General features: G+C 44.0%; 1 protein-coding gene and 1 long non-coding RNA gene across 6 annotated transcripts in view; one reads left to right on the forward strand and one right to left on the reverse strand.

Moving 5' to 3' along the window:
- The first annotated feature begins 7615 nt into the window (after window positions 1-7615).
- LOC113909703 lies at window positions 7616-13958 on the forward strand. Its single transcript, XR_003515793.1, has 3 exons — window positions 7616-7713; window positions 8643-8794; window positions 13924-13958. It is a non-coding gene; the product is annotated as an uncharacterized LOC113909703 (long non-coding RNA).
- A 616-nt stretch (window positions 13959-14574) lies between these two features.
- The window catches only part of PPP4R4 (protein phosphatase 4 regulatory subunit 4), a 104672-nt gene continuing 101661 nt past the window's right edge, over window positions 14575-17585 (reverse strand). For all 5 annotated transcript variants that reach the window (XM_027571050.2, XM_027571047.2, XM_027571046.2 and 2 more), the window contains one exon: window positions 14575-15686. In XM_027571050.2, coding sequence (XP_027426851.1) covers window positions 15662-15686 — 25 coding nt within the window. In that variant the 3' untranslated portion in view covers window positions 14575-15661. The remainder of the gene's footprint in view (window positions 15687-17585) is intronic.

Consider the following 17585-nt stretch of genomic DNA (forward strand, 5'->3'; position numbering starts at 1 on the left):
TGCCAGAGGAAGAGGCTTCCCCTCCTGCTTTGGGGCAAAAAGCATTAAATGAGATAAAGAAGAATTAGATGATAGATAGATAGATGAAGGCTGGACTGATTGATGATAGATGACGGATAGAGGAGTGCATGTCTTGAGAGGTAAGAATTGAAGTACACTTCCCTAAAAATGCATATTTATACCTTCCATATATAGAAGGTATATATAGACCTGAATCCTAAAACCATCATCTTACTTAATAAGAAAACACTAAATGCATTCCCACTAAGGTCAAGAGTAAGACAGGGCTGTGTTATTCCACCACCATTTCACGTTGTCCTGGGGGGTATTAGGCCACAGAGTTAGACAAGACAAAGCAGAGGGATGGAATGGGGAAAAATGAAGTACAACACTCCTTGCAATACACCTGCAGAACCCTGGCAAATTCGTGATAAAACAAACTCATGTAACAAAAGAATTCAGCAAGCCGTCAGACTATATAGCATCAACATGCAAAAACATGAGCCTTCATATACACAAATCACAACCAGTTAAATAATGGAGGAGAAAACCCAGTTGCAACCAAAAAAAAAAAAAAAAAAAAACTACTTAGAAATAAACAAGAAATATGCAGAATCTGCATTGAGAAAATTATGACACGACTCCTTAAAGATGCAAAATCAGACTTGAACAAATGGAAAGGTACTCCTTACATAAGATGCCTCAGTATCACCTGGATATCTGTCTTCTCTGGTTCATTTAACAATTCGATGGTATTGCAATAAAAATAGTAGCAAATATTTTTTTTTTCTCTGAAGACAGACAAGAGGATCCTGAAGTCCAGATAGAAAGATAAAGATAAAGAGCCAGGAAAACACTGACAAGGAAAAGATATGAGTGAGGGTGGGGAGTACTGGGGACCATCCCGAGCAGATATTAAAGCAAACCGCACAGATGCTCTAATTCTGTGGCGCTGGGACATAAATCTGGGGGCAGCCCAGTGACACAGGTTTGGGAGACTGGAAATAGACACCAGTACACATGAAAATTTAATATTCAAAAAAGAAAGACTTTTAAATAAATGGTATTGGGACAACTGGATAGTCATTGGGGGGAAAAAAGATACAAGTAGATCCATTCTTCACACCATACATAAGAATAAACTAAGAATCAGAGATTTATGTGAAAAAAAAAAAAAACTGTAGGAGTACAAGAAGAAAGCACCCGTCAATTCCTCTACAATGTAGGTGTAGGAAAAGGTTTTCTGCCCATGACTCACAGTCCAGATGAAATTAAAGAAAAGATTGGCGAATTTGACTACATAAGTATTTTTTTAATTTTTTTTAAGATTTTATTTATTTATTTGACAGAGAGTGAGACAGCGAGAGAAGGAACACAAGCAGGGGGAGTGGGAGAGGGAGAAGCAGGCTTCCCGCCGAGCAGGGAGCCCGATGCGGGGCTGGAGCCCGATGCGGGTCTCGATCCCGATCAGGACCTGAGCTGAAGGCAGACGCCTAACGACTGAGCCACCCAGGCGCCCCAAGAAATATTTTTTTTAAATGTCCAGTCAAACCTCACTGATATGAGGAATTCTTAATCTCAGGAAACAAACTGAATGTTGCTGGAGTGGTGGGGGGGTGGGAGGGATGGGGTGGCTGGGTGATAGACATTGGGGAGGGTATGTGCTATGGTGAGCGCTGTGAATTGTGCAAGACTGTTGTATCACAGATCTGTACCTCCGAAACAAATAATGCAAATATGTTAAAAAAAGAAGAAGATAGCAGGAGGGGAAGAACGAAGGGGGGGAATCAGAGGGGGAGACCAACCATGAGAGACGATGGACTCTGAAAAACAAACTGAGGGTTCTAGAGGGGAGGGGGGTGGGGGGATGGGTTAGCCTGGTGATGGGTATTAAAGAGGGCACGTTCTGCAGGAGCACTGGGTGTTATGCACAAACAATCATGGAACACTACATCAAAAACTAATGATGTAATGTAGGGTGATTAACATAACAATAAAAATTTTTTTTAAATGTTCGGTCAAAAATTCAAAGCAGGGCGCCTGGGTGGCTCAGTTGGTTAAGCGACTGCCTTCGGCTCGGGTCATGATCCTGGAGTCCCGGGATCGAGTCCCGCATCGGGCTCCCTGCTCCGCAGGGGGTCTGCTTCTCCCTCTGACCCTCCCCCCTCTCATGTGCTCTCTCTCTCTCATTCTCTCTCTCAAATAAGTAAAAAAAAAATCTTTAAAAAAAATGCAAAGCAAAGTCAACAGAAATGAAAACTGGAGAGAATATATTTGCAAAGTCCGTCACTGACGAAGAGCAGCTATCCCTCATTTGCGGCTGCTGGAATATATGAAAACATGTTCATCCTCATTTCTAATTTTTAAAAAATGCAAAATAAAACTCCGTGGAGGTACCATTTCCTGTCTGCCGGATTGGCAAAGCCGCAAGAGCTTCCCAGCCCAGGTCCCTGGAGTTAGGACGCTTTTCAGGGACCACGATTCAACCCAACACATATAACAAAACAGATATATTGACTTTTGATCCAGAAATTCTAGGAATTTAACCTAAAGACAAACCTCCCGCAATTTTTAAAGAATAATCTGCACAAGGTTATTAAGTGGAGCATTATTTGTAATTTGTAATCACAAAATACTGGAAATTACTTAAATGGCCAAACATAGGCAATTGGTTGAATAAACAATGGAATACTATGAAGTTGTAAAAAGTAGTAGTAATAAGGAGGACGTCTACAAATTGAGTTTGTAAGGAAGAAAAAGAAATAAGAAAGCAGGGGCGCTTGGGTGGCTCAGTTGGTTAAACATCGGCCTTCAGCTCAGGTCATGATCCCAGGGTCCTGGGATCGAGTCCTGCATCAGGCTCCCTGCTCAGCGGGGAGCCCGCTTCTCCTCTCCCTCTGCCCGCCCCCCTTGTAAAAGTAAATAAATACCTTAAAAAATCTTTAAAAAAAAAGGAAAGAAAGAAGAAAGTATATGTGTATATCCCTGCAAGGGATGGGGGCGGGGCACAGAGACTATTAGAATAATGTTAACGTTTTCTATATTCAAAAACAAAATTAAATGAACAAGATGAGGAAAGCCCTCAAAGCAAATGAAAAGAAAAACAAAGGAGCTCAAATGTATTTCAAACAGATAACGTGACCACACTGCGGGAGAGAAAAAGGATTAACCCAAGGAACTTTTGAACCCAGTACTTGGACAATATACCCCCAGTTTTAAGAATAAAAGACCACAAAGAAACCTTGAAGACTTCTTTTCAGGCATGTTTTTCCAAAGTGGAGTGGGTATAACAAACATGACATTATCTATAGGTTAAGCAAGAAGAGAGACGCACATATGGAATGGGGAAGCAAGAAAGAATCCTATGGGGTAGGGTATGAATTGGAGATATCACATGTGACTGGGTGGCTCAGTCAGTCAAGTGTCTGACTCTTGATTTCAACTCAGGTCATGATCTCAGGGTCCTGGAATCAAGCCCCGGGTCGGGCTCCGCGCTCAGCATGGAGTCTGCTTGAGATTCTCCCTCTCCCTCTCCCTCTGCCCCTATCCTGCTTCTGCTCTCTCTAAATAAAATAAATAAAATCTTCAAAAAATTATAACTGGGGGTATAAACTTATGGTTTCTAGTACATTCCTAGTGTCTAGGTTTACCTGGGACAATTTGAACACCTAAACAAATGCAAACGTGCATACACATATATTTATAATATGATCAGTAACGGATTAACATGTACTAAATAAAATTGAGTTCATGAATCTATACTAAGAACGTTGATAAATATGAAAGGAATATGGATTTAGACCATCATCCTAAAAACTGATTGAGGCAAGAGTGTTCAATGGATATACATCTCGGGGTGGGGGATGAGGAGTTTGATGAAAAACAGGATATTTAAATTTTTTCCAAGTATTTCTTCACAAAGAACTTATTGCAGGAGACATGGAAGGTATTCCTGGAGAAATGGACATCCCCTTAACCAAGTTATTAAAATGAACATCACCAACTAGGGACAAACAGACATCAGGTGCCTCTGGATGTGATATCCTGAGAAGGACCCAACATTTTTTTTTCTATTCCTGCCACCAAAAATGTATAATCAGAGGCTAATCAAGGGGATACACAAGACCAACCCAAATTGAGAAGCTATAAGATAGCCAACCCAAGCCTTTCAAAATGTCAATATAATGACAGGCACAGGAAGAGCTGAAGAACCATCCCAGATCCAAGGAGACCAAGGTGACGTGGCGCCATATGCAACAAACAGCTTGGACAGACTCCTAAATTGCAAATAAAAATACCACAAAGAACATTCGTGGGGCAATTGGCAACGTTAGAGTATGATTGTAGCTTCAGGTATTGTAACGACATTAAATTGTTTGGATTTGATCATTTGTTACCATTTACATAAGAGAATATTCTTATTCTCCAGGATGCCTAATCATTTCAAAAGATTCAGAATAAGACAAGGGGTGGGGGGCACATGGAGACACAGACGCACAGAGAGAAGAGAACTGTCAAACATGTGGAAAAGGTTTAAAAATTAGTGATTCAGGGGCACCTGGGTGGCTCAGTCGTTAAGCGTCTGACTTCGGCTCAGGTCATGATCCCACGGTCCTGGGATCGAGCCCCGCATCGGGCTCCCTGCTCAGCGGGAAGCCTGCTTCTCCCTCTCCCACTCCCCCTGCTTGTGTTCCCTCTCTCGCTGTGTCTCTCTCTGTCAAATAAATAAATAAAATCTTAAAAAAAAAATTAGTGGTTCTGGGTAAAGGGTCATAGAAGTTCTTTGTAGCTATTCTTGCGATTTTACTTGAAGTTTGAAATCGCTTAAAAATAAATGTTTTAAGTTAAAACCAGAAATAAATAATGACCAGCAGCATAAAAGGAAAAGAGGGAAAGGATATAACCCAGACAGATTACGGTCAAGAACAGGTGTGTGCACGCATACGTGGTGTGGGTGTGCGTGGGTGCACGTGTGTGTGTGCGTGCGTGTGCGGTAGGGGTGGAGAGGGGCCGGATGCGTGGTGAGCACCCTAGAAGTGTCCTGCTTTCAGGCAGCCGAGCTCCCGACTAACCTAAAGGCTCTTTCCTCCCCCAGCGCAGGGTCCAGCACTGCCCCACTGTGTCCTGGGCACTGAAGCCTGGACCGGCAGCCACGTGGTTGGATGGGGACCCTCCAGCCGCCCTAGGACGACTGCCCATGAGGTTGTGAGGCTGCATCTCTGCTAGGTGAGCTCCCTCGAGATCTTTTGGTAACAGGCAACCATTCCTTCCCCCCACCGCTCCCACCCAGACCCTTGCACGTAGCCCTCGGAATCCTGGTCAGGCTGGCTGTCGGTCCATCCCCCTGCCTCCGGCGGGGCGGTGAGTCCTGCTGACATCAGCCCCCCTTCGCCATGCCAGGCGCTGGGCTGAGTGCTTGTCACAGACATGCTGTTACTCTCAGGTCTAAGCAGCGTGGGCGCCCAGCATCTGCCTGCCTTCCTGGCACAGGAGAGAGGTGCCCGGGGCACAGGCGGGGGGCGCTGGTCTCCTAGGCACCGGGTGGAGGCAGAGGTTGGGAAGCCTTTTCTCTTCCACGTCGTGCCACCCACCTACCCAAGCTCTGCCCTTGATCCGATGCACACAGAGCAAACTCACAGCGGTCTCTCTCTCGCATGTCCTCCTCCGTAAAGTCCAAATCTGGGGGCCGCGTTACCTCTGACATTCCTTCTGGCCCCAGTGTCCCACGATGACGACCATTCATTAGCGTGTCGGGCCAGGCCTCAAGCTCTTTGCCTGCCCTACCCCGAGCACTACAGGTATGCAGTGCTCACAGTTAGGCCGTGGGAGCCCATTTTATAGATGGGAAAACCAAAGCAGAGTGAGGTTGGGGAGCTGGTCCAGGGGGCACTGCCGGGAAGAAGCCCAAGCGACAGCGGTAGGGACTGAGTGTGACCTGCTGGGGGCAGCGCAGGACTCATGTCCTTGCCAGAGGCACAGAGCGTCCGCGCCACACTTCCTGGGGGCCAGGGCTTGCTGTCGTCCAGCTCCTTGCTGGTTCTGGGTGCTGCTGAGATATTCATAGGCCACAGGCTCCGTTCGGGCCATTCTATGAAGCGGGGAAAGCAAGCGCGGACAGGCTGAGCTGCATTCCCCAGTGAATACAGTGGGGGGCCCCGGGGTGGCTGACAGAGATCCTCACGCTCTTTCCAATACATTCTGCTGCCTTCCCTTGGAAAGATCCATTCTGAAATCCTGGCAGGCGTTGTAAGAGCCTCACAGAAAGTCAAGTGCAACACAGTGACTTCTATGGAGCTCTGAAGCCCTCCACGAACACCATGCCCCACAGCATTGGGCCCGCTGGTTCCTCTCAGACATCTGGCAAAGCTGAACCCCCACCCCAGTCTGCAGGAAGGAGCCCCTCCTCCATCAGCTGCAGAACAATGCAGATGGGAAGGCCAAGGCTGAGCAGCTCACCTGCACCCCTCACCTTGACCTCATTGGGTAGCACTTCTCAACTGAGCAGGTGCTGCTCCAAAGGAACACTCCGGAAACATGTTCGGGCACTTTGGTTTTCACAAAGATTTGAGGACATGCGATTGGCATTAACCATGAGTGTCAGCGATGCCAGACATACTGCAAGGCATAGGACCGTCCCTCGCAATGAAGTGACCCAGGTCCCACGTGACAGATGTTCCACAACGAATCCATACGGGTGAAGAATCCGTCCAAAAATCATCTGAGCCCAGAGCCTCACAGTCCCGCAGATGTTTGATTTCATATGAAAACACCAATTTCCCACAAGGTTTTCATTCCCAATGAATTTCCTGTGAAGACAACTACTGAGTAAATCAGAGGAAGATTTGAATTTTGTTTTTGGGAACTTTACCAAGTATGATTCACATTGCAGAAAACCTTAGGACTGAGATCGGCGGGGTGGGTCTTCATCATCTCTGTCCCCGCCCCCAATGGGGTGCCCAGCCCTAGACTGGGGATCCAGGGAGCCTCTGTGGGATCCACCATTGCCTTCCTTCACACGAGGTACTCAGCCCCTGGAGCAAGTCCATCCCACGAGGCTCTGGATCCTTCCAGAGCAACACCTGGGGTTGAGAGGCGGAAGCTCTCACGATGCACCCAGTCATCTTCCGGGTTGGAGAAGCAGCTGGGGACTATGGGAAGCCTGTCTCTCTGTCTTTGCTTTTGCAGAAACACCACCGCCTCCAGGAGGGATGTTAATCAGTAACAGTCCCCTGGGGAGCATCCTTTGGAATAGCAAATATTTGCTGCAAACCCTAACCTTCCCTGTCCTTTTTCTGAGTGAAGGACCTTCCCAGGCACCAGGAGGCCACTCACTGGGAAGAGCCAGCCAACTAGAGGAGACCTTCAAAGGGTCCAACTAGCGAGCTATGGGGGAGAGATGTTCTTGTTGGCTCTGGGTGGGTTCCAAGGTGGCGGGGGCGCCGCGCAGAGCCGAGTCCTCACCCCCAGGCTGGATAGGACAGGAGTGGCTTAGAGGAGTGTTCTAGACACAGAGACCTTCCTTTGCGGGATGCTGGCTAGAGGAAGAGGCTTTCAAGACTTGAGCCTTCATGCCCACAACACTCGCCATGCAAACCACACTCAAGTCCCTGGCTTTCTTCCCAGGGACCCTCCTGCCCAGGGGGCTAGCCTGCCCCTTCCAGGACTGGGGGCGGGACTGCTACTCCAGGCACAGTCAGGGCTGAGGAATGGCAGGTGAGCAACTGATTTCTTCCCTCTCAGATTCTATTTAGGTTGATGCATCCTTGGCATGCTTGAGGGCACCCTAGTGCCTGGAGAGGGGAGGGACCCCTGCAGACATTCTGTTCTGTTCAGCAGATGAACCCAGGCTTTCAGGGTTACATGGGACTGTCCAGTAGACAGCATGCAGGGACACCCGTGTATCCCCGGACAGCCACTCCAGGCCGGAGGAGGAGCTTGCTCCAAGGCAAGACTTATCAGTCGGAAGGGGTGACATCTGCCGGGTATGACAGGATCATTTCCTGATGACTGTCACCAAGAGGAGTGACTCAGAATTCAGGAGCATCCTGCCATGGGACGATGTCTTCATTTACAAAGTAGTGCTAAACACTGTCACATACTGAAGGCGTGAGCCCGGCGTAGGTTTGGTACACCGCAGCAGGTCCTTGCCCAGAGCTTACAACACAGGAGTGACCCGCTGAACACGGGCTTGCCATTTACAATCGGACAGGCGTCCCCAAACACACATATTTAGGAAGCACGGCAAAAGTATTTCACCGAGTAAGGGGGTGATCCTGAGCCTGTAGGAGGAGTGGGGCCCTGAGTCCCTGAGGCACGGGTTGGCATCAGCAAGGAGCCACGTGCCGAGTCCCAGGGCTGGGTGCTATTTTAGGTCAGGCAGGGACTTGGACACGGCCCCCTGCATCAGGGAGGAGAGGCCTGGGGACTTCTCTCGGGCACATTGTGCTCCAGGTGGCCTGGCTCAGAATGAGGGTCTCTGCCGATGGGAACTGCAACCTCCCGTCTCCCCAGGGCACCCCACAGGGTGGGGGGACAGTCCCAGAAGAGAGTGAGGGTGCTGCCAACTGACTGCTAGGAATTGAGTATGTGACCTTTTTAGTGTTCAGAGTCTATGGCTTTTATCTACATTTCGCATCCTGCAGAAACATGGAAGTTTTCTTCCCAAAGTTCCAGCTAGATCAGAAGTATGAGATGTGTGAACTGCTTAAGCAGATGGGAATCAGAAGAGTCTTCTCACCCCAGGGCTGACCTCCGTGAGCTCTCAGTTACTTCAAGAAACCTGAAAGTACCCAAGGTAAGTCAAGATCCTTCAGAGGGCCCAATCCTTAAGTATCAAATGTGACCAAAACCAACACTTTTGCAAACCATTTAACATCAATAAAATACCATGCTGTCGTAGAAAAGTTGTAGTAGAAAATCAGATTTAAAATTCCCCAAAATTTGAAACAGCACTCAAGTTGAGTGTTTTAATAATTTTGAGCTACTTTATTAAAACATTTCACTCATTTAATTGCTCTTATGTGGACTTCTCCCTCTTCTCTCCCAATGCTCAAGATTTACCCCCAAAATGGAACTGGGTCACAGATTCATTAAAATTGCATGAAATGACACCACTTTCAAGATGAAAGAATCCCCCAGAGGTCACCTGGCCCAATTTCCCACCCCTTCGTGGAAGTCCCCTCTGGAATATCCCTACAAAACAGCCCCCTCGTTCTTTCTTTCAGTGCTTCCAATGACAGAGAACTCACCAATTCCTTGAAAAGCAGCTCAATCCACAAATGGCTAAAATTGTTTTTGTTATGTACCCATCCCTCCCTGTAATTCCTCCCTAACTAATGCAGACTCCTTGGCCTCAGTTCTGCTTCTAAAGCTACTTAGAGCAAGGTTAGTCGTCTTCTGCATGGAATCCCTCAGCAAATCCATTTTCTCAAGCCAAAGCCCTACTGGTTTGGAGGGGAAGCAGTCATCTGCTGTCCAGAGCAGTCCTGGGCATCCGGGGGAGCTGGTGAGCGTGCCCAACCTCTGGGTACTAATGCCAGCAAGAGCCCCCCATCATTACTACAAGCAAGAAGACGTTCCGACATTTCCAATGGTGGCGACATCTGAGCTATGGAGTCTGATTCCTGTTTTCCCCATACAGTTGCATTTTCCAATGCTGAGAGAGATTTTTTTCTTGTTATGTTAATCACCATACATGACATCATTAGTTTTTGATGCAGTGTTCCATGATTCATTGTTTGTGCATAACACCCAGTGCTCCACGCAGAACGTGCCCTCTTTAATACCCATCACCAGGCTAACCCATCCCCCCACCCCCCTCCCCTCTAGAACCCTCAGTTTGTTTTTCAGAGTCCATCGTCTCTCATGGTTCGTCTCCCCCTCCGACTTACTCCCCTTCATTCTTCCCCTCCTGCTATCTTCTTTTTTTTTTCCTTAACATATATTGCATTATTTGTTTCAGAAGTACAGATCTGTGATTCATCAGTCTTGCACAATTCACAGCACTCACCATAGCACATACCCTCCCCAATGCCTATCACCCAGCCACCCCATCCCTCCCACCCCCCAACCACTCCAGTAACACTCAGTTTGTTTCCTGAGGTTAAAAATTCCTCATATCAGCGAGGTCATATGATACACGTCTTTCACTGACTGACTTATTTCACTCACCAATACTGAGAGAGATTTAAAAAGGCACCCACTGAAGCAGGACCCAGCAGGGTAACCATGGCCTGCCATCCGGTTTTACCAGCTCAGGGAAAGTCAGGCAAATAAACATGACCATCCTGCACACCAGCACCTGAAAGAATTTCTGCTGTAAACACATTTAAAAATGAAGAAATGTGCTGTTTTACAGTTTAAATTGCAAACCATTAAATATTCTCCCCCCGCCCCCCACCATTTACTCTGGAAAATAAATTTTCACTCCACAAAATGAGAGAATTTCCAGGTGATGGGACACAGATGTTCCTTCCTATGATCTCCTCTTATAACAAATTATGTCGGTACATCATTTGCATCACATGAGGGTTCTGGACAAGAGGGCCTCCCAAACATGATGAGCAGCCTGAGTCCAGGCACCCAGGGTCCAGGGAGACTTCAGGGACCCAAGGCACAGCCTCAGAGCAGTATTAGTGACTGGGGAAGCTTCTACAGAAGAGTAACCAGGCCCCTGCCCCCACTGTGCCTGCCAAAAGGAAGGTCAAAGTATTCAGGGGTCCCAGGCAGTGTGGAAACCTTCTGCAGGGGTAGAGGGGGAGTATCAGCTCGCTCAAGAATCAGTAGCACAAAGCCCATGCTCATTAAGTATTTGTTGATTTCCTGCGTGTGTGCATGCACTGGCTAGGCAGAGTCCCCTGGGTCCACACCCACAATATGGTCTGGGGTCCCCTGGTATTGTTTCAGGCTCCTGAGACAGTGCCTGGTACAACCTCAGACCCTTCCTCTCAGCACAGATGAGCCTGTATCATTAAATCCCAGGATCATGGATGGCCCCATGGGTAGGACCGTAGCAAAAAATGTCAAGGGGCCCAATTAATTCCCTCCTCACCACTGCCCCATAAATGGTCTTCCACATTATTTCCTTGTCTAGGTTTTATGCGGAGCAGTAATGGAGGATGATAAAAAAAAAAAAAAAAAAACAAACGGAGGCAGTGGTGGGAACCCTGCAGGAAATTATTGCTTATTCCATGCCTCCCATCATCCAAGTGGACCAGACATTTCACTTCATGATGTATGAAGAAACCTCTAGAATGTTTCTATTTCTGGGCAGTGTCGTGACTCCAGCTCTCCTGTGATTTAAGACATGCCTAAGTACTTAGTGCTCCAGCCGAGGCTGAGTCTGGTGGCCCGGGGTGGCCGAAGAAGAGTGTCCCCCTTGTCCTCTGCTGGTCTGAGCCATTCTCAGACAAATCCGACTATTAAATTCACACTATTTTAAGGAGAGGTCTGTACCGTCTGTCTGGTACTTTTAAGCCTGTTTCTCAGAGCCTTTGTTATTAACTTAAGACTAGCTTGGTAGAATATCTTTACCTTTCTCTGTTACTCACGTATCTGGACTTTAAAAAAACCGTAGATCAGAACCCTATTTCAAGACGAAGCCTTTGGGAGGAAGACACATTCTTCATGAGTCATGTGCTTCGCTCTCTTTACTTTCCTCTGGAGCAAAGGAAGTGTTTTATTTTAATCTGTTACAGAACCATTTCTTGCTGACTAAAATTAGAAGAAAACAGCTATGGGCAGTCCTGACCGCGGCCCCAGCCTTGGGGCAGCCCTGGCTTCTCCGTGGTACAGCAGATCCTTTGACAGGCATTAACCGAGCCGCAGATCGAGTTCAATACTTTCATTTCACACACAAGAAAGAACTGGGGCACACAGACCGGGTCATGGGTCATGAGGACATCCACAGGCCGCAGGCACTTTTGCCTTCAAGGCAAAAATCTCATCTCAGAGAAAGGAGAACGTTTGCCCAAGGTCACCCCACGTGGTGTGGCCTGACCCCAGCCCCCTGGTCCATTTCACTCTTTCTCCCTTCTACCTAAAACACCAATCTAAATATACAGGCACCAGCCATGTCCCTCTGTTACCCACTTTGCTTAAACAGAACATAAGCATGGGCTTTGTCCCAAGGTTAAAAGGGAAATAGCATATACCTCCGAAATTTTTAGTCATTTTCCGTTCTAGAGACAAGAAAGTATTTCAGGAGCAAATTCAGAGAACCATGGAGAGAGCTAGCTAATTGGGAGTGTCAAATATGTTGCCTAAATGCCTAACTGGATTTCTGTTTGCTATCCAATGTTTAAATATACCTAAAATGAACTTATTAGTCATCTTGATTGTGAATATAAATCAGAGTAATGTGAATCGTACTTAAGGTAATACTATTAAGTAGCAGTCTAAAGACCGACTTTTCGCCATTCTAAAATCTGCATGTTACTTCGTTCCTGAATTCCTTCCATGAGCACTGGCTGACAATGCTAGGACCTGGAACAAGGCAAACATAGAGAACTAAGTCCAATCAATATGCTTAATTGACTTGTTAGTATTCCATCCGTCAAGTGTGTTTGTGGAAAAAGAGTGGAAAGAGAAATAAAAGAGAATTCCAATCGCCCACCTTTAAGAGATGAAATCTAGAAAAGTCTATGAGAACATAATATCCTTTGAAACAAATATGGCCAAACCCAGCTATAAAAAGCTTCATTGTTATGGAAGGACTCCTAGACTGTGCAGACCCAACTTGACCCTCCCCTCCCCCTGTGCATGCAGAACAAGGACAGCACATAAAATTGCCCTTGGAGGCCGCAAATGGCCATATTCCCTGCTTTAAGAAACTTTTTTTTTTACGTTATACGAAAACAATGAATCGTGGATCCCTACCCCAAAAACTAATGATGTCTTGTATGGTGACTAATATAACATAATAAAATAAAATTAAAAAACAAAAAAAAACACCTGCTTTGGAAACAGTGATATGAAAAAAAAAAGTAATCCCCCCATATATGATTGAAGAAATCCCTGAGACCCTAGGTTTCAGCTTTTCTAAGTATATCTATGTGTGGTGAAAAAGGCAGACTAATGAAAAATGTAATAGATCTTACCAAAAAAATTCAAGGTTTCAACTGAGGGGGTGAAGTCTGAACATTGCAACAAGTCTTCACTATATTTAAGTGTCAGGTTTAAAAACTGTTCTCACATAGACACAAACACACATACACTCACCCACACTCACACACTGTCACACGCGCTGTAAAAACTGAAAACAGATCACTGAGTTGATCCAATTCATTTTATCTTCACTGCAAAACTCCTACTCAAGCTGAAGAGTCTGGTCTACTTCAGTTTGAGTATCTCAGACATGCCCACTGACTGCAGGGCTCACGGAGCCATCCTTCCAGAATAAGATATCTGAACTCAGGAAGTCAAATAATGGAAATGATTTTGAATGTGTATGAGGTTATGTCAGCAAGACTCCATATGCTCTTCTTGCTTATTAGTAAAATCCTTTTTAGCCTGATCTCCATTTCTGCCAGTAAAACAGAGTTCTACGGGGTCTTTTATTTCACTTGTAATGTGAACTAGAGACATTCTAGAACCTGTCCTTAAAAATGCAAGTTTCCATAATTAACAAGAAGATAAAGGAGCCAGCCATCCCTATTTCACTGCAGCGACAGATGTCACACAACTGTTTTAAAGGATCTATTGGTGAGTTGTTTTACTAAGAGTATCAATCTTGCTTCTGGTGTAAATTGAGATATACGTGGATATTCATAACTGTCACCGATTTGTTTTTTACTGTTTTTATATATCCGTCCTTGGAAGTATAATCTTAGCAAATAGGTCAACAGTTTTAGAAATCATGCTCTGTGGGGAAAAAAAAAAGAATACTCCCGAAAGTAAATCTTGATAAATCGTCTTAATTGACAGGAACAAGACCTGTTCCAATTGAGTAGGAACAAAACCCCGGCTGACTTGCACGTACTCCTGAACTCTACGTGTCCTAGTGACAAAGCGCTTTACTCTTCCCCGCGCACACGAAGGAAAATAAAGCCCCTAACTCTGCTATTATTATTATTAGTTATTATTGAACAAATAAACTGAAATTCTCCATTTTATTTAAAGCAACAGAGTCAATGCTGAGTATGAAGCGAAGCGCTGGATGTGCCGTTATGCACCACACATTCTCTCCTAATCGTGCACTCGGTTCCATGTGAGTGATGCTGAGTTACATAAAATCCACAAAGAATACTGAATTCGCTGAGCCCATATTGTCCAGTCTCTCAAATCGACCCAAGTTTTAACTACTGACCAAATGAGAAGTTCAATAATTCCATTTCTTTGTCCTCAAATGAAAGATACTAAGAATCACTAAAAATAGCCCAGAAGAGGCCATATGAAAGGCAAAGGGGAAGCAAATATCTTGGACCAAGTCTCACGCTGAGTAGCTGTCCCCTGAATAATTTATAGTTGATGTTGGTGTGCTGCTCGTTCATTACTTAAAAATGAACTGTCTTACTCGTTAACTGTAGAATAAAAGCTGCAGGAAAGTATTTAAAACTTTTTTCACAAACACTGGTATCTCATTAACCTATGTTTTATTTTGAGTAAATTCATTATTCATTATTTCACATTATAAAAAGTAACCACACACGCATATGCATTCACAAATTAGATCATCTTTATCATACATCAATATATTTTAAAAAACAAATATTTTCTAATATCAATATAGTTATATGCTGATTGCATTTTGAAATGGAGAAGCTGACAATAGCTTCATACAGTATATCTCAAGAACTGACATTTTAAAATTAAGAACTGTATATGTTCCACAGGCAAATTTTGATGGAAATATTAGCATTAGTACAAATAAATGCTGTTGACATAGCTTAAGCATGATAGCTTGGAGTAACAGCTGATTCAAACTAGATTCATCATTTTAAATTAAGGACAAATACAATCTACAATGTAAACAAAGTATTTATAAAATAAATTTTTCTAGGAAATGAAATCATCAGTCTATTATTTTTAAGGTAGTTGTAAGCTAAAAGTTATCAGAAATCTTGGTAGAATTTTCATTGCCAAATTGAAATTTCAGAACGTCCAGTTACAACACTGTCACCACCATCGTAGGACTGATAAAACTGCGGGCAGCTGCTCGTACCCTTTTCAGTGTGACTTTTTAATTGGGCTTGGAGATTTGTGAGAAGATGCAATGTCTTTCTTACTCCCAAAGCCCTTCCAAGTGATTAGCTAAAGCAATTTCAGTTGATTTGGACTTTCATATAATTTTTGAGTGCTAAAACTCTAGAACAGTTAAATAGATGATTTCCTGCACAGATGAATGCAGACTGGTCTCTTCTGCAGCAGGGCTAAAAGCGTACAGCTAAAGTTGTTTTTCATCACACTTCACTATGACATTGGAATTCTGTAACCACATTATTACTCAAGAAATATATAGTATATCTCCTAGGGAATCTAATTTCAAATATGGAAAGTTTATCAACATCAGCTGCCATTATGTGTCTCTTTTCCATTCATTAACCAAAAAAAAAAAAAAAGAAAGAAAAAGAAAAAAAAAGCCCAGCAATTTGCTTTAGCTTTTGTCCATCAATCACATTATCTCCAGTTGTCTTTGTTTTGCTTCCTTCATCAAGCAGATGATTTAAGGATTGGATTTTCTCGATTTTCTTTGTCAAGAAAGAAAGGAGGGAGGGAGGGAAGGAGGGAGAAGGAGGGAGAGAGAGAGAGAAGAGAAAAATAAAAGAAACATGAAAAATTTTATCCATTCAATGCTTACAAAGTAAGTAAGAAATACAATCTACTTTAAATAAACTGACTGTATGAGGATTCTGATTAAGTGAAAAAGAAATCATCCATTAAGGATGACTTGGAACTCTTTAATTACCCAATCCTACGTACATCTAACATAGCATTCAATTCAATTCATACAACTTTTCCCACTTTTTTGTGTGTAACGACAACAGAAATGAACACAGGCCCAAATACATCAATATTTGATGCCTTTCCTGTATCTCCTTTAAGACACTGGTACTCCTAAATACCAGACGGCTCATCTCTAGGACCCTGAAAAGCTGGAGAATGTGTCGCATGGAATTTTTTGGAGAAGCATCACTGAGATAATACTTTCTGAAATCACTTCATAAGCTTATTTTACAGAAAACGGAGAGATTTTCATTTGGATATGACACGTCACTGAATCTTGCATAATACTTCACAGAAACTAGACCAATGTAGATATCAATCAGCTATTCCAGCCATGCGGCCATGTGCTTTCATGAGCAAGTCCAGGCTACAACTACATCAGATGGAAATAGGGTTATGGACTCGATATCCAGTCTCCTGTTAAAAAGAGCAGCTGTAATACCAACATTCCTTCACAATATTCAGAAAAGAAGAAACAAATGATGTGATTTTTTTAGAGTGTTTCTAGATTCATTTTTTAACCCTCAATTATATGTAACTGATTATATAATTCCATGGATATAATTTTGTTATCTAAACGATATATATTGAGCAAGAGAAAATTCAGTCTACAAAAAGGAAAAACGTGCTCAGCAAAGAAAGAACAGTTGAAGACAGTAATCTGAAATAAAGGAGAACTGGTCAAAATATTAGGTTTCAGCCTCTTTACTTTAAAAAATGCCTATGACATTTAGAAAAATAAGTTGACAAGAGAATGAACTACATTCCGATGTTATTAAATACGGTCTTCGGGAGAAGAATTCCAGGGCAAGCTTTTGAGAGGAAGAGGGCCTAGGGGTGACAGACAGGAAGGCCCCTTGAGGGATGAATCCACCTGTCATCACACAGATGGGCACAATGAGGCCCAGGCGCCAAACAGACTATACACAGCGCTTCGCTGCCTGCTGTTGGCACCGGAGCACGAGGCTCCAGCTCCAAGCTCTCTCTAGACCTTTACCCCATCCTGTCCTCAATCCTCGGGACTTCGAAACAGAATTTCAAGGTATAGTCATTTGAACAATCATTGTATGGGCCAAGAACATTCTCTGCAAATAAAAGTATTAATGGGACTAATCTGTAATATCAATATTACCTTTTGTATTTGCTATTGCCTTTTGCTATTACATCGTCCTGCTCTCTCCTTGAGCTCCATTCAATAAATTTTTTCTAAGTTTTAAATGAATTTGGAATACATCTATATTTATATATACCAATGGCCAATTAAAATTTAGAAGAAATTATGATATAGTTCAGTTCCTAAAGGGGACTAAAGCATGCAGTTCCTGCAAAAAAAAAAAAACGATGCATTTGAGAAACTTCATGAGAAAATACTCATGAATTCAGTGAAATATATTTAAGTCCTGTTTAAACTCCATTCTAATCAGAAGGTTCCGGTGTCCTATATGAAAGCATAAACCTGTCACTACGGTTTGGGCATCCTGGCTGATCAGTCCCACCTTGATATGACCTCTCACAATGGAGATTTTTAGAGTTTACCCTGTTACATGTTCCGACCACAAGTACCAAAGGCTGCAACAATTTAAACAGGATATAAACAGTGCATGAAAAGGAACCATGAGGGAAAAGAAGAGAGGCCTCTTATA

The sequence above is a fragment of the Zalophus californianus genome, chromosome 6 (genome assembly GCF_009762305.2).
Source record: "Zalophus californianus isolate mZalCal1 chromosome 6, mZalCal1.pri.v2, whole genome shotgun sequence".
Taxonomy (NCBI): domain Eukaryota; kingdom Metazoa; phylum Chordata; class Mammalia; order Carnivora; family Otariidae; genus Zalophus; species Zalophus californianus.